This window comes from Telmatherina bonti (assembly GCF_933228915.1).
Source record: "Telmatherina bonti genome assembly, chromosome: 14".
In the NCBI taxonomy this organism is placed as follows: Eukaryota; Metazoa; Chordata; class Actinopteri; order Atheriniformes; family Telmatherinidae; genus Telmatherina; species Telmatherina bonti.
Genome location: NC_136612.1, coordinates 31,223,773 through 31,245,937, shown reverse-complemented (window position 1 = coordinate 31,245,937; position 22,165 = coordinate 31,223,773). Strand labels below are relative to the sequence as shown.

General features: G+C 39.5%; 1 protein-coding gene across 1 annotated transcript in view; it reads left to right on the top strand.

The window, feature by feature from the left end:
* The first annotated feature begins 633 nt into the window (after positions 1 to 633).
* mybpc2a (myosin binding protein Ca) overlaps positions 634 to 22,165 on the top strand; it is a 46,068-nt gene continuing 24,536 nt past the window's right edge. The window contains exons 1-8 of the mRNA XM_079252218.1: positions 634 to 712; positions 850 to 998; positions 5,691 to 5,808; positions 6,048 to 6,096; positions 14,341 to 14,397; positions 14,474 to 14,643; positions 14,906 to 15,038; positions 18,350 to 18,474. Coding sequence (XP_079108344.1) covers positions 655 to 712; positions 850 to 998; positions 5,691 to 5,808; positions 6,048 to 6,096; positions 14,341 to 14,397; positions 14,474 to 14,643; positions 14,906 to 15,038; positions 18,350 to 18,474 — 859 coding nt within the window. The 5' untranslated portion in view covers positions 634 to 654. The remainder of the gene's footprint in view (positions 713 to 849; positions 999 to 5,690; positions 5,809 to 6,047; positions 6,097 to 14,340; positions 14,398 to 14,473; positions 14,644 to 14,905; positions 15,039 to 18,349; positions 18,475 to 22,165) is intronic.

The window sequence follows — 22,165 nt, the reverse complement described above, 5'->3', positions numbered from 1 at the left end:
TTCTCCCTCCCCCCCCCCTCTTTTTGGTGCAGAGTTGCCTCCCGATGGTAAGAGAAATTAATATGTAGCATCTCTGTGAAGCGTATCGACTGACAAGCAAACACTTTAAAAAGTTGCATCAATTTACTTGAAAAGGAATTATGTAAGCAGATAAAAGAGCAGCTCATTTTTTATTGCTAAGATAAGAACGCACTGCTTCCGCTTGCTTTGTGTTGGGGTAGCAAATGATTGCTTGCATAACGTCAGCCTTAATATGAGTTCTTCAGAGGTGATCTGAGGACTTTCTTCATTCCCTGTAGGCCAGTCTAATCCGAAAGGTTCCTTTGTCGCCTGTGATTCTTTCAGAGGATCCTAAATAACCGATGCAGTGTTACAGCAAAGGCATTGGGACCTGCTGAAGGAAAATTAAACGCCTGCTTAGTTCTAACCAGAAAGAACCATGTGAAAAAAAAGTTTGGGGAAGCAGAATTTAGTGATTTGAGACTTTAAGAACCTCATATGGGAAGAGAAGTTTTTGGTTTGCTTGATCACTTTGTCCTCTGTGCAGTATTTGTCTCCTTTTTTTTTTTTTTAATCAGAGGATCAGACTTGTTTTAATTCCTCCCCTGTGGTTTAACTCCCATCACAGACACTGCACCAGGAGAGAGTCCTCAGATGTCCGAGCTGACTGGACTCTTCGTGTTGAAGCCGGAGAGCGTAACAGCTACAAAAGGTGTGGTGGCATGATTGATCGTAAAGCTTCTGAGTTATATTCACAATGAAAGGAATGGACACTTTGTGCCACAAGCCAGTTGGGCTGTGGACAGGTCATCCAAATAAATCACCGCTTCTCATCTTTGCTGGTGGCAGGGAAGGACGTCACGTTTGTAGCTAAAGTGGACTCTTCAAGGCTGACGAGGAAGCCGGCCATGAAGTGGCTGAAGGGGAAGTGGCTTGACCTGGCTAGCAAGGCCGGAAAGCACCTGCAGTTTAAGGAGACTTATGATAGAAACACCAAGGTACGCGTTTATTATCTTGTTGTTTATTTCATCCTTTTGAATGCAATGCTGCTTTAGCTATGCTAGCATTATCCTGAGATGTTATGGGCAGTCTTTAAGTCTGTGGCTGTACAGTCATTGCTATAGCAGAGTACCCTTCCTGCTAGCATTTCGGAGCATTTTGACTCATCTTTCAGGACTGCCCAATGTTGAGTTCTTTGACAGCAGATGTGGAGGGGTGATAATGCAGGGCGCAAACGTCGTGGCGTCTTCGGGATGTATACTCTGACACAATTCTCAACATGATGGATGCGTGCATTTTTGGGATGTTTTGACGAGTGACCCAGCCAAATAGACTTTCCATAAACCACAGGTCTCAAACTCCAGTCCTTGAGGGCCAGTGTCCTGCAGGTTTTTGTTGTCTCCATGCTCCTATAACCTGGCACGCCAGACTGGACGTGCTCTATATATTCAATACAGATCGACTCAGTCTGGAGTCCCTCCCCTTTACGGAGATTCGCATCAGTCTTACGGTGTGTTCAGACCAAACGCGTTTTGAGCGTCAAAAATGTTCAAAACGTTCAAAACGCTGAACGCTCGACACTGGTCACTAAACTGCCACTTTTGTGTCCGACGCCTAAAACACTCCTGACGCTCCTGCCGCATCTGCTGCTTGTCTGGCGAGAGCGGCAAACATGGCGGAAAAGAGAGGGAGAAAGGCGGAGCTTTTCTTCCGGTCAGTGTGAATAATGGCGGAGAGCGATGACATGGTTTTATTTAATAAATAAAGCTAGAGAACGTTGAACATTGTCGTAGGGCAGTGATAGTCACTGTTAATGCAACACTCAGGGAGGTGCACTCAGCAGAGAGCCACCACCCCGCCAGATTGGTTGATCTGGGAAGACTCCTGCCTCTCATCTTGCGTCACCACGTATTCTTTAAAATATTCAAGATGGCGCACGGACGCAACAGGAGTTTATTTCTTCTACAATTTCTACGATTAGGTTAAAGAAGCAACACCAAGTTGCCAATATGTAGCTATGTAGCCACAGGTTGTTTATGTCTTCTGTACTGCACGCCATGCTTATTTTCCTCTGTTGTGTTCGCTCTACTAAACACTTCTGGACATTGTAGGCTGTCGCTTTACTGACATCACATCCGCCATTTTTCTGATTGGTTTACTCCACACCTGTTATTCTCGTCCTAGAAATTTGTTGTTGCGAGTGAGTCCCCTGTCTCTACGCTGGTACTGCGAGAGAGTCTGGCTTGCCAAGCTAATTCTCCTACACCTGACCAAAATGAATTGTTGACATGATGCTGTTGAATCCATTTGATTTGAATCAGGTGTGTTGGTGCAGGGAAACAATAAATGCTGCCAGATACCGGCTCTAGAAGACTGGAGTTTGACCACTGCTGTATACAGATATTGTTTATAACAAGTCTTTTCATGTCTTTTCATGTCTTAGGCAGTGAATGTTTAGATTAAAAAGATGTCAAATGCCATCTTTGGCAGCCAATGATTTAAATTGGTTGATTGGTTTGGAATTAAACACTTCAACATGTATTTTTACAGCATTTTCTGCAGGTAGTCATGATCTCGAACAAGCCTTTTCCATTCCTGAGGCTTTAAATACTGAGATTTTATCATTTTCAGGTGCTTCCCAGAAATATGTGCAAAGTGTCCTCAGCATCATCGGGATAAAGCAGTGTTCTTCAGCTCTGGTCCTCACCGAGCCACTGCCCTTGCAGCTATTAGATGTTTCCCTGCTCCAACACATCTAAATCAAACAAAATCAATCTGCTCAGCATTAGTTTTAACCAGGTGAGCTGAAGCAGAAAAACATCTGAAACCTTCAGGGCAGTGGCCCCTGAGGACTGAAGCCAAAGAACACGGCCCTAAGGCAACAAGTACAAAAAAACACGAGCTGGCAAGACCAAATGCAGCAAACATCGCTCTGCATTGATTTCAGCATGGTCTTCATCACTAACTTCAAACTACCTTTGAAGAGGTGCCTCTGGATTGTTTTGTTACACTGACTGGTTGGGGAAAAACCGGACATTTATGATCTTGTCAGCACAAGTAAAAGCTGTCGAAGCCAGAGGAAAAAATGTTTTTATTTTGAAAGGGCAAATCAGATGGATTATTGCAGTTTAGCATAAAGTACATAAACTTAGATATGACTGACTTTTAGGTGAAATTACTGAAAATGTACAAGGTTCATGCTACACTGATATGAAATCATGAATGTATTTAAGTACAACCATGCCATGGTAATTCCTTCATATCAAATAGTTTATTTAAAAAAAGCACAACACAACATAACATAAAATGACAACGTCTTCATAACCTGTCATGTGTTAGGTCATGATGATGTCAAAAGGTGACAATTTGTGGTTCAGACAATTTAATCGTCTCAATAGAGAACGGCATGTGTAGAAGAAGTACTAGATAGGCGTGGGACTTTAATGTGTTAATCTTGATTAAATTAATACAGAAAAATGAACGTGTTTTAAAAAATTAACACAATCGCAGAACCTCAGTCAGTGCAACATTCCTGGTACTGATTTAACTGATGCAGACTGTAGACTCCCACTAAAAACCCAGCACTTTGGTGCTATACTTAGCAATTTTTCAGACCTAACTATTTGAAGACAAAGTGACTTTTTCTGGTGTACGTGAAAACTTTGGGGGAGTAACGTTAAAGCACGAATCGTTTATTCGTCTGTAAGAATGAAGCGGATGCTGCATAAGCTCCTCCCCCGTCCACACGAAGCATCCAGCTTCAGGCTGCAGTCAGAGCAGGAGGTGATCATCTCTGCTCTGTGACCAGACTGAAGCCACAGCACAGTCTGGTTTACTGACAAAAAATCATCTTTATTCATGAAGAGTCTGGAAGAAAACATGAAAAAAGTACAACCCCCCCCCCCCCCAAAAAACTAACATGTTGAAGACTGGAGATCTATCACTTAAAATGACATTTCAAATTTAGGTATGTTCAGTTTTGGCCAGGGATATTTTATCTTTTTTCTACTGTTTTGAATAAAAAATTAAATGAAATGTTTTTTTTTTTTTACATTAATAGTGCCTGAGTAAACAATAGTATCTCTTTGCATTATTTGGTTTCATCATCCATCAAAATTTAAACATTTAAATTAAAAATAAGTTTTGGAGGCAAATATAATGTATAAAATAAATAAAATACAATTAATCAAGATTAATTCATTACAAAGTCTGTAGTTAATAAGATGCATTCAGAACTTGAGAGAAGGTTTAAGTAAGTTCACCTGTAAAGGTTATGTTGTGTTTCAGGTTCATTCTGGCATCATACAAAAAAGCTAAATATCTGTTTTTTCTTTTTTTGTTTTTTTTTGTTTTTGAGCTGTTCAGCTTAGAAGCTGGATTGTGAACCATGAAATGTGCTGATGCGTTGATGTGTGAATGTGTTGTTGCATTGGCATTAACATGATGAACTCTAATGAGTTTCACACCTTCCTTGTTAAAACTTCAGCGTGGACGTTAGCAGTGGGTGTTCTGCTAATTGAAAGACCTTTCCAAGCAAACACACTTATTTACAACACCAACAATGCTTTAACATGTTACAACAGCAAGAGAACTTTAATCCCACTTTATTTTAAGTTTCGTTTGTTAGATTTCCTACATCTTTATTTTATCATGTGATGTTTTTATAAGTCTTTTTCCTTTCAGTTTAACATTTCTATTTTCCCAGTGTCTTAGCTTTCACGATGCAGTAGAGTGAAGGTTGAGACGGCGCTTAGAGACTCATTTTCATGTACATGTGTAACAGAGTGTGATCATGTGTATGTGTGTGTTAAAAGTGTGTTTTTTGTGTGTCTGACCTGTGGGATTTGATGGATAAAAAATGTTTCTGGTCTTTTTTGTTATTATACAGACTTACATCTTTTTCCAAACAACCAGCACAACTCTGACCAGCAGGGATTCGATGTAGTAGCATAATAATATCATTATTTGCAGGAAAATTTTGATTGACACAGAAATTTATAAGCAAAGTTGACTATTTAAAAGTCTGTTTGACCCAGAAATGTTTTGGATTACAACATGGTCATTTCAGTGAAGCGATGAAATCCTTCATTTAGTGAAAATATTGTGAAAATTTAGTGAAAAAAAGAACATCTATCTAATTTATCTGGATAATTCCTTATATTTAATACATTGAAGTCACTATTATTTATATTATACATAAGGAGCTGCAGTATAACAAGTCGAACAATAGTATTATACAAGCAAGTAAATGGAAACTGGGTTTTCTGTAACATAACGTCTGTTTTGTTCTTGTAACCTTCAGTATGCTGTTTATCTCTAAAGCAACAAACAAATAATATTTCCCTCGTGTTTGTCTGGTTTCTGGTTGTGTTTGTGGATGTAACTACTAAACTTTGCTGCCACCATCATGTCCTCTGCTTCACACTCATTTCATCATGTGATATGCTCAGATAAAACAAACACAGTCGGTATTTGCATAAAAACAGTCAATAACGATTGCACCATCCAGCCCAGTCCAGAAAAGCAAAAGTGGAGCAACTTCATCCTGAGGATCCTCACTATAAACTAATATCATTCTATGGTGGTGTCTGAACTGCCTGAGTGTGTGTTTGTGCATGATTGTTATGTGTGTGTGTGTGTGTGTTCATTTAATTGCATGTTTTCATTGCGCATCATCCCCTCTCTGTCAGATCTACACTTACGAGATGAGCATCATCAAAGTAGTGGACGGAGACGCAGGTGGCTACCGATGCGAGGTCACCTCCAAAGACAAGTGCGACAGCTGCGCATTCGAAGTCTCCGTGCAGGGTAGGTCTGGAGACAGACACTTAATCACATTATTGTCATTTTCCATTCAGCATGTCCACCATTCCTATGTAACTGACTTTGTCAGCCAATAAGTCAGTGAGTGCGATACACATTAGGTCCTATCATTTAGTGGCCTCACGAGGTCATCAGTCCATTATTCCTTTGGTGCTCAAGCCTGCTGGGTAATGAATTAACCTAGCTGGGCTCTCACCAGCCTTTCTCCTTCTGTCTGCTTTCAGCTGTACAAGAGGACCAGCAGGACAACATCTTGGAGGCTTTTAAGCGATCGTGAGTGTCAGTGTCGGCGAGGTTTCTGCTCAACATGTCACCGTCACACTGTCTCCCATATGCCCCTCTGTAGATCACTGCCTCTGGGCATATGTCAGTCTCAACGAGTGTCTCTGTCCATGTGTCAATCCCTCTCTGGTAGCTGACTTTGTTCCAGCCTGTCTTCCATATCGCTCTTTCTGTCACGTCTATGCATCTGCTGCTCCGCTTTTTTGCATCAGCCGAAATCCCTCATGGCGAAGATCTAACGTTTCCCGTCACATGTTCCAATGACACGCACTAAAGAGTGGTTTTCCTGCTGTTTTTTTCTTTTTGTTTTATATGCAACCTTTTCCTCTCTCTGTCTATTTCTATCTGCGTATGTTAATTGATTCTTGTGTATGTATATTTAACTCATAACTGTGTGGCTTTTAAAGGCATGACAAGCCTTCTCTGCTTGTGTGCTGTAAGTATGTTAACTGCGCGATTGCAAATCAGCCGACACCTTCACACTTACACCCTGAGTGCCATAATCTGTGTTTAAAAATATAACTTTCTCCTTTTATTAGAGCTTGAGCAGAAGGGCAGAAGTAAGACGAGACAGTCAACATGTAAAAACACATGTTTTTACATGTTGACTGTCCAGGACAGTCCAGGACTGCGCAGGACAACATCCTGTCCTGCGCTTTCGACAGGATGTTAGTGTGCTTATTTAAAGAGTGCAGATATGAGAGTGTGGGAGAGAGGGAAGAGCAATGAGATTGCTGAGATAAATGTAATGGGAGGTGTTGGTTAAAATATGAATATGTTGCAAGAGACATAAAATACGAGTCTGTGAAACCCATCAGTATGCGGAGGTCATGCTGCTCATCCAGCCATGCAGATGATCCAGTTTAATACACAGCTGTATTCTCTGTGATCTGATTTCATTCGTAAAGAGACTGTGACTTATTACAGCATGATGGGAAAGTTTTCAGACGTTTTCAACATTTTGTTGCTTCACGCACTCCTTTCCTCACCAGTCAACCCACAGTCCCAACAATGACAAAGCAAAATCTCTCTAAGCAGAGTGACATTTTCAGACGTGACTAAGCAGGCACCCACTGCTTGCATGAAGGTTCACAGATGGTTGCTGTGGAGTGAAAACTAATCAATGAGGTCAAGAGTTATTTGTGGATCTGTGAGACAAGACTGAACTGGTAAAGATTGTTGATGGCTGCAGGAAAATTTCTTCAACATATAAAACATCCTAAAAAAAACGTCCACTATGTCACGGTCATATAGAAGAAGTTTGGAAACACCGTCTGGCTTTCTTGGTGAAACAGATCAAGCAGTGGTGTGGTCCAGGATATATGCAAGTATACCCACTTCTTTTTCAGACAGGATTGAGTATACCCACCTCTAAAGACCCTCTAAAGCTGCTTTTACAAACATCCCTACACATGTACCTATGTCGCCCAGCAGCTCAGATTACCAGTATGCTACACTGGTGCAGTTAGCCTTCAGCTGCATTAACTTCAGCCTGAACATAGACATAATACATATATATATATATATAGACATAATACATATATATATATATATATATATATATATATATATATATATATAGACATAATACATATATATATATAAAAAACAGATATGCTGATGGATTTATGTAGAGTAGTCCTACAATTCACAGTTTCTGAAGCTGCGTTTTCTGGGCTACTTTTATTCTGTTTTTTTTTTTTTGTTTTTTTTTTTTTTTTAATGAAAGGGCAAAAAATTTAGAGTATACCCACTTCTTGAGGGACCACTACACCACTGAGATCAGGGATACGTGAATAGTAATCAGGAATTTGCACTGCAGTACCCATCAGTGCAGTCAAACGTGCTGCCAGCAGGGGAGCCGTTTTTCAGATGTAGCTTGCAGTTTCACAAGTAACATGCACGGTAGCACGGTCAAAGTTACCTTACTGCCAAAAACAATCTGTTACTACCGTATACAGGTGATACGATTAGAAAACTAACACAAAAACAACTAAGTTATTACTAATGCCATGAAATAAATCTGCATTTGTAATTATCCTGGGGAGAAGACCTTATGTTGAGCATATGTGTGCTCTGCCATTGCAGTAACCCACATCCATCTATTTTCCTAACCGTTCCTGTTAAGGGTCACCGGGAAGCTGAAGGCTGTCCCAGCAATCGTTGGGCGAGAGGCAGGGTACACCCTGGACAAGTCATTAGTCCATGACAGGAAAAAAACACTTTATTATCCCTATTTATGACGATTTACATTTTAAGCTTTCATCATCAGGAACAAAGTTATTGTTGGTGCTATTTGAAAAATCCAAATTTGGTATTATCTCCAGGAGAGAAGATTATTTTGGTCATTTAGGTGCCTTCTGAAGTAAATCCACAAAAAACACTTTAACATTCTTATCTATAGAGCTGGAGTTTCCAGCTCCAGTCCTCGAGGACCACAATCCTGCAGGTTCTCCAGGTATCCCAGCTCCAACGTCACTTTGTGGAACCCCATAAACTGTTGGATCCATTTAATGTAAGTGAGACGTGTGGAGGCAGAGACACATGAAAAACCTGCAGGATAGAGACCCAAGAGGACCGACTTTGAACACACCTATGACAGAGATTCTGATAGTTGTCAAACCTTTTTTAGAATAATTATCATCAGGAGTCCAGAAACAAAATTACACGAATGGTGCTAATTGAAATCTGTGCGTTTGAGACGTTCTTTGTGAGAGAACTAACTTGGAGATGAAGCTGCTTCTTTACAACAGTGAAAAGAAACCAGAAAGACTCACTTTACCCTTTATATTTCTGAAGCTTGTGATAGTTTCAAACCTCACATTCTCAGGGATTAATGCAGGATGTCCCATTTAATATATCACACTATTAACTCAGTCATTGCATCTGACATTCTGGTCCACGGGCCTCACTAGTAAACTGTAATGAGATTTGTAGTCACATCGGTGCGCTGTAATCAAATATAAGATCTCAGTTTGACTAAACTTGTCAGTACAATTAAAAGTTAGGCCTCCCCTTTACAGCATCAGCTGAACGTCTTAAAGGTAGTCGTGTTTCCTGTAGCTCCACCCTAATGTGAACAATGGTTCTTCATTTTCAATAGTCTAAAAAAAAAAAAGAAGAAAAATAAGAAACTGTTGATTAACTAGTTAATCTATACTTCAAACCATCTTCCCTAACCGCTTTGGTTAGTGAAAAAAGAAAAAAAAAAGTATATTTATATTTATATATATATATATATATATATATCTATATATATATATATATATATATATATATATATATATATATATATATAGAGAGAGAGAGAGAGAGAGAGAGAGAGAGAGAGAGAGAGAGAGAGAGAGAGAGAGAGAGAGAGAGAGAGAGACACTGTATATCAGTTGAACAGCAGATTATGATGACCCTCATATATTCAGCTTGCAGCCTGGTGTCAGAAGTTAGTGTTGAATGGCGGTTCAGTGAGAACGACACGTCTGTATGATGCAATCATATAATTTTTATCACATCATCCTGTGTTCATGTAACCCTTCTTAATTATTCTCTTTAAAATATAAAAAATACAAAAAGTGTTTATTTGCAGGATTAAGACTATAATAAGTGAGGATGAACATTAATTAGTGAACAAAATGTTGAAAAAAAGTAGATTAGTTAGTTCCATCTCACGTTTCCTGGTTAACATGTCCCAAGTGCCCTTGGGCAAGGTACCAAACCCCCCCATTCCCCTCGGTGTCCTCTCTGCTTTGTTCTCTTATATTAAATGTATTGCACAGTAGGTTGATTAGAAAAAGTAACTGAATCACAGATAAGTCTAAACCACATATAGTCTGAAATTCCTCAGTCAGCAGTGTAGATAGTAGACAGTTTATTACAGTGTTTCACATATATTTCAAGTGTAAAATAGCTCAAGCTCCTCATTTTGTGCCTGGAGCGTATCAGACTATTTTTTCCCTCCTCCTGTTGTGTTTTTACTGGTAGGCTGACTAAAAGGACTTCAAAGGGAAAATATCCTATGGCATACATACTGCAAGCTTGCACTGCACCCTGGGAGTGTTTTCAGGAGGTTTTGATAACATTTCAAGGTTGTATTCTTACAAATCCACATTAGGTTTATGCTTAGCAAGTTTCTAGGCATTATAGTATTTAGGCTGTCATATTAATATTAAACAAAGAAGAAAGACAAAATAATTCGGGCCAAATATAACTGCATTAATCTGACTATTAACTTTATTAGCAAGTGTTGCATGGCAGGAGCATGACTGCACGGCTGTAGTATGAAAAAGAAAGATGCTGTTAGGCGTGTTAATGCCTGGTCCAGGTGGAAACTTGCAGTCAACATATTATAGCCACATGGTGTGTATCGTCTCCTTTCAAAGTTTGGTTTGCACTCATGAGGACTCATTTCTGCCACGGTGTGTTTTCTTTCACTCCAAGCTTAGATTCAATATGAGCGCTGGGCAATGATTAAAAAGCTTAATTGTGATTAAACACATTAAATTTAGCAATTAATCATTATCAATTGCATATTAACGTTCAAAATGTTCTGTTCCTTTATAAGTACTATTATAACCTAATATAAAGAAAACACAGTAACTTTTGGTTTACAAACTCAAAACAAATACATGGATTTTAAACATCAGTTTTCTTCATACACATTAACGACTGAAATACTTCCATTAAATCTCAACTTCTATGTTCATTCATTCATTTTCCTAACCGCTTAGTCCGATCAGGGGTTGCGGGGAAGCTGGAGCCTATCCCAGCAGTCTGGGCAAAAGGCAGGGTACACCCTGAACAGCTCGCCAGTCCATCACATGGCATCAACTTATATATTAATATAATAAAATCAATTATTGGTCAAAGAGTCTCAGGATTTACTTCTGAAAGGAAACAAGTCGGTAGGATGAATTTAAAGCTGTGTGAAGCTGCATTTCTTCTGAACACAGAAGAAACCATATCTGATGAATTTCCAGCCCTCAGATGGGCAAACAGAAAGCAGGATTATAATCCCAGATCTTGTAGACTGAGAAGTAAAATAAATCTTCACAAAATAAACTTCCATCCATGCAGTGGTGCATAATCCAAATGTCTTTCCTATAAACTATCTTTGCATTCTCAGCTGGACGGTTTGGCTACCAGCACCCCCTGGTTCTGGAGTTTAAGGGGTTTACATGGTTTCCTGGATACAACGGCAGGTCAGTCATGTAAATATAGATGTGTGGTATCCAAAGAAAGTGCAGAATCACAGCTGAAAACTGGTAAACCATTTCTTTGACCAGCGAACACAGTTAAGACAAAGAATAAAGACCAGGAAATCAACAATTAAAAGACTAGGTGAGACCAACTCTGCAAAATACATATACAAATTATAAATCCCTCTGTCCATCCAACAGCATGTACATGGAAAAACACTTCTACTGAACACACACTTTGCACTAATGCTAAAAATACACGTTTAATCTTCATAAGACAAAGATTCACCAAACCAGAGAGAAAAGAAGGCCGAATCTCTCCTTCATATTTGTAAAACCTAGTCGTACGTTTGCTGGTTTGACTCCCGAACTTATATCCACCAGGATTAAAACCACATTGAGTTTAAAACACAAGTTATGCACACATTGCGCTGTGGGAGCAGTTTCCCATCCAAAATCCCCGATTTCGGCCCAGTTGCACTGGTTTGATTGGACAGACAAGTTGGTTATTTTCCCCCTTCAAGCGCCAGACGGAAAACTTCTCCTTATATTGATAAACTCTGTTTACATCAGATTTCTGCTGCAGGAGCAGAAATGGAGGTCGGTGCCTTCGGAGAACCTCCTCTTGCTCCGGGACCCAATCATTTGACCACAAGCTTCTTTCTGCATGAGGTTTCTCTGTGTTCAGACGATAAATAATTCTGCGTGATAAAATAATTAACAGCATTGATGGAATAAAAGCGTGTTAACATGCCCAGCCCTATAAAATGCCTCCGTCACTCTTAAAACTTTCATCATCCAAGCTTGGGCTTCGTTTATGAACAGTCACCACAATATCTGCCTGAAACTTTCAGTCAGGTCAATAAAGCTACGCCTCAAAAGAAACTGCACTGGGATACATCCCACAGCAGCCGGTGTCCATTATGTGGTGTTAAATGATGGTGGTTGTCTGGCGCAGAGCTCCACAAAGCCTTAAAAGTGCTCATGCACACTGATACATTGCCAGTGTTGTGGACACAAGACAAGCTAACATCATTGTCATGCTCACTCAACCATTTGGTGGTTACATGTGCCCTGCGAAAGCAGAGGGTATTACCACCCAGGGAGAGTTTACTCCCATCAGGAAGACCTGGATGGATGTTATCCTTGGATGAAGCATGAAGATGATCTCTCAGAGTTGCTTTGAATTTATTGGCACTTATCCCAGCCTCTGAGGAGAACCGTGATCCTCCACGCTGTGAAGAAGCAGCCTGAACCATTCGCAGTGGAACAACAAGCGCTTGATCCTGTAGATGCCTATTGGTGGCTGCCATGCACAATATTCGTCCCCTTGCTGAGCACAGGAGGATGACGGATGACTCAACACCACGTGCCGTGTTTCTCATCATGTTTTACTTGCAAATGTGCATGTAAGGGATGATAAAAAAAAGGAATTATGCAAGGACATAGTTTCCTCCAGCTGCTCTCAACATATTACTCTGCGAGGAACTCGATTCAATTCTCATGTGTGTGTGTGTGTGTGCATGTGTGTGAAACCATTCACTGATGATTATATCACAGACTTGCATGGAGTCTCACTTTTAGGCACATCTGTCTAAAAGGAAAACTCAACGCAGTCCCTGTAGGCACAAAAAAACCATTCTGATCTGATCTATTTTGATGAAGAGCATCTTCGCTGGCAACCGCTAAAAGGCGACACATCAGGCCAATTAAAATTAAAAGAGCTTGATTTTGCAACTCACCATCTCAGATTGTAGTTATCAGTGATATTTTTAGAAAAGATGGCCCTCCAAGGTTATGCTTGATCAAACCTTACAGGCCTGCTTCTGTGTACTAAGCTGCACCTACGTGGTCACACCCAGGTGGGCTCCTTATGTTGGCTTTTAGTGGATTACTAATGGAAAAATGTGTATATATTCCAAATAGGCAACATAAAAAAGGCCTAAATGCAGAAAGAAGCATGGAGCAGAGTGTGGTACCTTAAACTGGAACCAGTGGATAATCCCATACGGAGCCAGTCGATCAGCTCATCACCATTCCCGTCATTGTCTAACGCAGGGATGTGGACTGCTTTTAGACATTTTTAATAGAGTTTCAGTTTTGCTAAACTCAGTTGTGTCACTGCTTTTGATGACTAAATGAAAAGGAGCAGCTAATTAAATCAAACAACTTTATTTTCCTACATCACCAATGGGAAGTCAATATTTTTTAGATGTTATGAATTGTCAAAAAAAACTCCAGTATTTCCAGTGCATGTAGGGTCAAACACGTAAAGTTATTTGCGTATATTGCAGCATATTAATGCAGTTTTCATGTGTTTTCCTGAACCACAATCTGTTAATCTCTGTCACTGTTTAGTGTTTAATGACTTCCCTCAGAATTATAGAGGAAAACAACACATAGTTTTAATGCCATAAAAATACAACAGCTTCTGTTTGTTCCACAGCCATAATGTTCGTTTCATCATCACTATATTTGATTAAAATTGCAGCAGCCTAAATAAATGAAACAAATGAAGTAACTGAATCCTTGTGGCTGATGAATGTTATATACGATAACATTTTATTTGCTTAATCAACGGCCTTTATGACGAAGCATCTGTCTCCATCGTTTCATACTAAACTGGTTTGCTCCTCCAGCCGCGCGTACAGCGTTGGAAGGCAAATTATGTTTGTGCTGCTTTTACAGTTGTTCATTTCTGTCATGTCTGCTGTTTATTTGTTGCTTGTCTGTTGTGATTTTTGTCTGTCACCTGAATTTAGGGCATGATGGTTGCTTGTAGTCTTCAAACACTTCTGCTCTATGTTCTCATTTTTGCATCCGCTTGAGCACAGGATGAAAAAGAGGTAAGCTTTAACTAGAGACACACTGTCATTGGTGTGTTCATCTGTATTTATTAATAACCTTGTTGTTAATGTTTTTATAATATGTGTGTCCTTTTACAGTTTGTGGTACTGCATTAATTGTCTTTTTTATTTGTGAAAACAGTAAAAACAGACAGCAGAAAACCATCATAAATCCTAAATATCTCTGTTTTCTCCAGTGGAGATGCAGGAGAGGATGCTGGTGACCTGGACTTCAGTGCACTGCTCAAGAAAAGGTAAGACACATTCCAGAGAGCCCGTTGTCGAGCGCCTTTTGTCTCAAATTGGATTCTTTTCTGGTTTAACTCGTAGAAAGGAGAAGAAAACAGAAGAGCCAAAAGAGGATGTGGACGTATGGGAAATATTAAAGGCCGCCAAGCCCTGCGATTACGAGAAGATTGCCTTTCAGTACGGTATCACAGACCTGAGGGGCATGCTGAAGAGACTGAAGAAGATGAAGGCGGAGAGCAAGAAGAGTGAAGGTGGGGAGCCTGGTTGGGGCAGGAGAGTTGTTACAAGGCAAAACTCTGCACAAGGTGGGAGACAGCAGAGAGGAAATGAGACCTCTTAAATGCAGCAGGCTGTAAATACTTGCAGCATATAAAGGTCCCGAGGGAGCGGTTTTATAGTCGGGACGACAGGTGGAATGTATAGTAGCTGATGATTGCTGCCGCTATGCTCTTGTGGATTATGCAGCTGTTAAACAGAGAATGCACAAACCCTAACATGTAACTTTCTTGTCAGCTTTCCTGATGAAGTTGGATCCAGCATACTCAGTGGACAAAGGCAAGAAGATCCAGCTCACAGTGGAAGTGGCCGACCCCAACGCTGCGATCAAGTGGCTTAAAAACGGACAGGAAATCAAACCATCTGCCAAGTGAGCCACTGCAGAGTGTGCATGTACATAAATAATGCTGAGGAAGGTGACTGGTTAATTCAGTCGGATGTTTGTTGACAACTGGTCAAAAGAAAAGAAACGGGCAGACCATATAGATGCTGAGTAAAGCTGGTAGCATTTACACATTATTAATATTGCATCACCAGATTTATTCAGTCCGGATTAGTTTGCTGGTGCTCATTGGGAAAATAACTATTAAACTGATAAATGGCCTTAAAGTGACACGGTTTGGTCAGGTTGGGTGTTAACTCTTTCCAAATATGGACACTTAACTCCACAAAGGCCAAAATGGTGATCATGGTGAGATGGTTTACATGCAATCCAATCCGATTTCTGGAACGACCAGATTATTTTAATCATCATGCAGGCAGCATAACTTCACAACTTCTGCTTGAAGTCCCAGTTGCCAGATTGAAGTCCAGGGGTGACAGAGCTTTCTTTGTTGCTGCTCCAAAATGATGGAATAGCCTTCCTTACCATGTTAGAGCTGCCCAATCTGTCTCCAATTTGAAGTCTGTTCTTAAATCCCACTTTTTTTGCACTGGTTTTTAATCAAACTTGAACATATCTTTTGTGTATTTTAATTTTTACTTTTATTTTTCATTTTATTGGTTTTAATTCCAGGTTTGAACTGTGGAGTGATGTTTGTCGTTTTATTGTTCAGCACTTTGGGCAGCTGCTGCTGTAAACAACGTGCTATATAAATGAACTTGAACATAATCTGACCTGCGTCATCAGGTGATGGAAATGATCCGACCACAACGAGATTCCTCCCATTTACTTCAACGTCATCATGCATTCATACCTGTTGATATTTAGATTTTTATTGGAAGATATTGAAAAGAAAAAAAGCAATTGGGTCACATTGCAGGATGTATAAACACAGTAAAACATTTGCATGCAGTCTATTTTGCAACCTTATAGCTCCCAAACTAGCAGCACTAATGCTGTGAGCGCCTCCATGTTCAAGTCCAGATGTTTTCAAATGAAGAGGAACCTTAAGTTTTACATCACTACACACACACACGTATTTCCATAGAGACCTGATAGACTGAATAATGTAGATCAGGGGATTTCAAACATCACATTTCTGAAGTGCACATAGACCAATCATTACAACTCTGTGATTAATCCCATCTATTGGATTTTGATGGTCATGTAAACTGGCCCAGTGGCTCCGTTCCACTGCAGCTGAAATGAGGGGAAACCATTTAATGGGAAATAAAATACCCGCTATGCCAGTGTTTCACAGTCCAGGCCCTCAGGACCCCCTGCCCTACATGTGTTATGGGTAACTGTACTTTGACACACCTGAATGAAATAAAGGTCTTGTTAACAGGCTGCAAAGAACTTGATGAGAAAGTTCAGTAATGTGACTCAGGTGTTTTGGAGGAGGGTCATGTTGAGCAGGACATGGGGTCCTGAAGAGCTGGATTAGGAAACAATCCGCGATGCCAGCGGGAACTTATCTTGCACGAACAACGTCCTGCTATTTAGTATGAGCATTGATTCCTTTTGAGAACATCGCTTTCACATGTTTTCTGGAATACTGAAGAACAAAGGAGGGTGTTTGCATGTTGAACAAGAGCAACTGTTTACTTGCCAGACTACATTTTATGACAGTAGCTGCACAGGGAAGCAAAGTTCCAGCAGGATATTTCACATCGACTGCTGGATGAAGGTTTCAATTAAAACTTTACTGGAACAGCTTTGACTTTGCTAGACATCTAACAGGAGATATATGATATTTTTGAGGCCCTTTAGCCCACTGGGCTTTATCCAGTATCTGCATCGCCTTCTGCTACACTCTTTTTTTCCCCCTCCTCCTTCAAAGACTTCTTTTGGTGTTTTATTGAAGAGGTACAGCTGTTGCAAGCGGCAGTTTTTCAATGTCTCCACCATCTGCTATTTTGAGAATCATCATGCTGTTCATAAAAAGTAATGCAGTCCCCTTCCTGTTATGATTAAGAGTGTTAGCATGAGAGAAGAGACTTTTATTTAGCTTGAACTGAGCCTCTAAGGAGGTCTTTTCAGGCTTTGCACTGAGACCAATGAGCTCTACACAGGAATAAAAGTCGCTGGGATAAGGACATTTCCCGTACAACCCAACCAACGGTGGGGCTAAATATATACCAAAACTAAGACAAAAATATAATTTTACTCATCGAATAGATATTTTTTCATTTCAGACAAAATAACACAATTTAATCAACAGGTTAAAAAACTAGCAATTAGTATAGAGTCCGAAAAGGAGCAGGATGAAGCAGTGCTTATGCATTCCTGCCCCCCTCTACAATTATAATCTTTTCTTCCCAATAGTTGTTAAAATAATCCCTTAAATAGTCAGTTTTGTTTTCTTTTTAAGGAAAATAAATAACTAAATGCAAAAAATAATAAATATAGACATGTACACATACATACTCATACACGTCTGCATATATATATACTCTACATACACACATACACTCAAAGGGATAAGCAATAACATATATACCTGTATAGGTGATCATACATCGATCTATTTATTTATACTCTCTCTGATATCTGCATATGCACATATATTTATGTCCATACCCATATACAATACAATACAATAGGTTTTAAATGAATCAACTAACATATGCCACAGAAAATAAAAGAAAGAGTCTTCAGGCTTTATTTTCTTTACGTCTGCTTGTACGTAATCTGAGAGAAGGCAGAAACAGTTACCAAGGGGAATTTTTTATTTTAATTAGATTATTTGAGAATATTTCTCACTGCACCAAAGCACTGACTAACAAGATACCTAACATGACAACATGCATTCATTCTCTGGGTAGCTTCTTACAAACCTGCCAAAGCAATTCTAAAGTCCCACAGTGGCAAATGCATCCCTTCATTGTAAAGATTTAATCACACCGAGCCTGGACTTTGTCTGTGCAAGTTACTGATGTGAATCCTCACAGCTCGTAACCATGGTAATTTTTTTATCCATCACGTCCTTCCATTGCGTAAGATGGCAGCATTGCCTTTTGGCGACCGCCTCTATATTTGCACAGTAAACTAAATGTATATGTGTGGGAGTTTGGTGTGTGCGTGAGTCTGAAGGTCTTTCACAAACCAGTGTGGATTCTCAGTGTAAAGGCTGAGTCACAGTTGTCGTCAGGGACTGCGAGTCTGATTTCGCCCTAGTTGCTGAATTCAATGTTTCATTATGTTCTCCTTTTTGCCTCTCTCTTCTTCTCTCTCTTTTCTCTCATTGTCGTTTGAGCTGCTTGTATAATCTACCCCCATCCTCCCTGTGTGTGCAGGTATGTGTTTGAGAGCGTGGGCAACAAGCGGTCACTCACTATCAACAAGTGCAACCTGTCGGATGACGCAGCGTACGAGTGTGTGGTTGGGGAGGAGAAGTGCTTCACCGAGGTTTTTGTCAAAGGTATTATGAGTCACCGTCTTTGGAGGAATCCGTGTTTCAGGAGGGAGAATTTTTTTCTGCTCCGCTTAGCAAATACTGTCATTTGTTGCGTTGAGAGACTTGTCAGCTCTGTTCCCTCATGTGTCTGTGGTGTTGTCTGTTTGTATCAGTGCTTTTTATGCCACACGCAGCAACACGCTGCATTCTGTTGTCTGCTCACTTATTTTTAATAGGAGCATGTCAAGGAATCAGTGAATGCATTGTTTATTTTCATGTATCTTTGTTGCATTCACCAGTGTTTCAGAGTTTGAGTGATTTATGTCATTTTCAGATACAACCCGAAGTAAAAAAAAAAAAGGTGATTTAAAAAAAAAAAAATTGAGCAAATTGAAATCTACAAGATGAGCGGAGGTACTCCAGTGTATGTAAGAGTGGGTAAAAATATTGTGGAGTGCTTCAAAAACAATATTCTTCAATGTCAAATTGCAAAGTTGTTCAACTCATCATTTACTGCACATAACATCATCCAACTAGAAACCAGAAATGTCCCTGTGCATAAAAACCTTCATGTGATGCACTTTGGCCATGAGATGACATCGGCATGATAGCGTTCCTGAAATGACTAAATGGGCCCAGAAATGCTTTGGGAAAACACTGCTGGTTGACACCGTCTTCTGCAGATGTCAACTGAAGCTCTATCACGCAAAATGGAGGCTGTATTCCCGAAGAGCCGCTGTGTCCTGTGGGCCGCCGCTCATTTGAAATGGACTGCTGTAAAGTGGAGAAGTGTTTTATGGTCAGACTAGTCCAAAATGATGATTTTGTTGATAATCACAGGCTCCATGGAGACCTTTCAGCATGTTATTAGTGTTCAGTTCAAAACCCAGCATCTCTGATGTTATAGGGTACATAAGTGCATACGATATGGCCAGCTTGCAAGTTTAGGAAGGAACTATTAATGCTGAAAAGTATATGAAGGTTGTAGATGTATGGACTAATGCTCTTGTTCAGACAACATCCATTTCGGTGCAAAACCACATACTGCAGCTATTACAGCAGCACGTCTTCATGTAGAAGAGAACTGATGCTGAACTGGCCTGCCTGCAGTCCAGATCTTTCACATATAGAGAACATTTGGGGCATCAATAAACAAACAAAAGAAAAGATCTTGCACAAGCTTTGCATTATTCAAATAATATAATATAATATAATATAATATTAGACTGAGGGAGGCCTATGTAATCAATCGAACTGCTTCATGTCTAGTATTGTCTGTTTTAATAGATGCAATTGGGTCTCTTTCCATTTTAATCTGGAGCGTTACTCTGTGCTCACTGATGCCCATTCTGCAATTTCTTTATCAGAAGCTGAACTTCAGGGTAGGATGCTCAGCACAGACCACAATCCAATGCAGCTAAATGTGTGTCAGCGCACACACAGTGTTTGCGTCCATGAACATATCATTCATGCAACTGTTTGCAAACAAGTACAGCAATGCCTTTCACTGTTGATTAATCTCGACGTGAGTGAGGGTAGTGGGGATTTTGGCAGATGACAGCCAGTCAAAGCTAGCAATCCCGGCGTGTTGCATTGTGGTATGAAGTGATTCTCTGGTGAACAAGTTTCTCACAAACACAGCATCAAAGGTAGCACTTACAGAGCTCTGTTAAATTTATGACATAGGCACATTGTTAAGCAATAATCACTCAGTTTTATTGTGGATCTTATGCAGATTATTTTTCAACTGGTGAGACAGGAAGTGATGCGATTGGTGCACTCCGCCAGGAATTATTTTCACAATGTTTTTTTATGAGCTTAATTGTTATTAAACCGTTACCAGCAATAAAAATCCTCTTGTCATCATGCAACAAGAAGATTAAATGAAATATATTATTTTTGTTTAGGAAAAGAAACAAACAGAATGTAATAAAATACCCTGAAAGATGAGGAGTTAGGATTTCTTCATGTGTATTTAATTTCCTTGAGGGTTTTTACGCATTTAATGGAAATATGAATAAACAACACTAAAGGATAGAAAATACATATGACCAAATTTGATATTAAAATGCAACCCTCTAGAAAATTCTACAATACTAGGCTGAAAAATAGGAAAATCTTTTTTCTTATCCCTTCTTTTAACCCCTTACAGATTCAAGTAAATGGTAGGCCTGAACAAATATAATTAAATGCAACAAATAAAGCTAAGTTAAGCTGGAAAACTGCCCACTCTTAGTTTTTTTTTTTTTATCTTAAAGAATTTTTTTTCCATTTTTTCTGAATATTGTCACTGAAGTTCAATAATTGTCATTTTAGCAGCTTTTATACTGATTCTGAATAAATGACTAAGTGTTTAAAGCTTTGGGACATTTCAGCAAAGAAATGTTTAAAATACAATTAGTACAAAAAAAAAAAAAAAAAAGCTCAATAGACTACCAAACATTTGCTTGCTAGCTAGTTAGCAAATGTTGAGCTCAAACAATGAAGTTACTAATTTACCCCGCGTTTGAGTGAAAGCTGTTATAGCTATCAACAATGACTTAAAAATAACAGGATTAAAAATGTTGTTGCAAACATCTTAAGTAGCGTGTTGTAAAAATTGCTAACTGTTTAGCTAGTTTAGCCCTGTGATCCCAGATTGGATAACAATGAAATAATATTTCAACTTATAAATAAAGCAATCTTATAAAATTAAATAGAATTTTTGTTATAATAACTATTATGCTCATTTTTAACCCCTGTGGCAACTGGAAATCTGTATAATCTAATATTTAATTTGGCTAGAATTGATAGAGAGAAAGAATAAATCCATCTGCTTGTAATCCCGCACATGTTTATGGATGCGCCCTAAAAAACTTTATAAAATAGAAACAAATAAAGTACCTAAAACAAGTAAATAAAATGTACAAATGAGAAAATCATTCATTCATTCATTTTCCGAACCGCTTATTCCAATTCAGGGTCGCGGGGAAGCTGGAGCCTATCCCAGCCGGCTTTGGGTGACAGGCAGGGTACACCCTGGACAGCTCGCCAGTCCATCGCAGGGCCACACACAGAGAGACGAACAACCACTCACACTCACTCCTAGGGGCAATTTAGAGTGACCAATTAACCTATCATGCACGTGTTTTTGGAAGGTGGGAGGAAGCCGGAGTACCCGGAGAGAACCCACGCATACACGGGGAGAACATGCAAACTCCACACAGAAAGGCCACTGACCAAACCAGCCAAGGATTGAACCAGTGACCTTCTTGCTGTGAGGCCACAGTGCTAACCACTGTGCCACCGTGCAGCCCCAAATGAGAAAATATAAAAACAAATTATGCAATATAGGGAGGTGTATTTTGAGTAATCGGAAATGCAAAATGGCAACATATTTTCATAGTGCCTGAACTGCCTAGCCATGGATTCAGAAAAGCCAAAAGAATGGACAAAGTGGAAAATAAAAAAAGCAACTGAGCTAAAGCAAACTATAAGTTAAGTTTCAACCAGTGATAACATGGCCCAGCTTGAGCGATAGGTGTGTTTACAGTACTCTAATTACAAAGTATTTTGACCCAGCATGATAAAGTCATTTTTGTCTCAAGTCATTTTTCCACTGAACAAAATATAAAGTATGGCATCGACCCTCATCTCTGACCTGGTTGCATGTTTACGCTGTATTTCTAAAACAAATCATCTATCTTTTGCCTTTCATATGAACAAAGCATAAGTT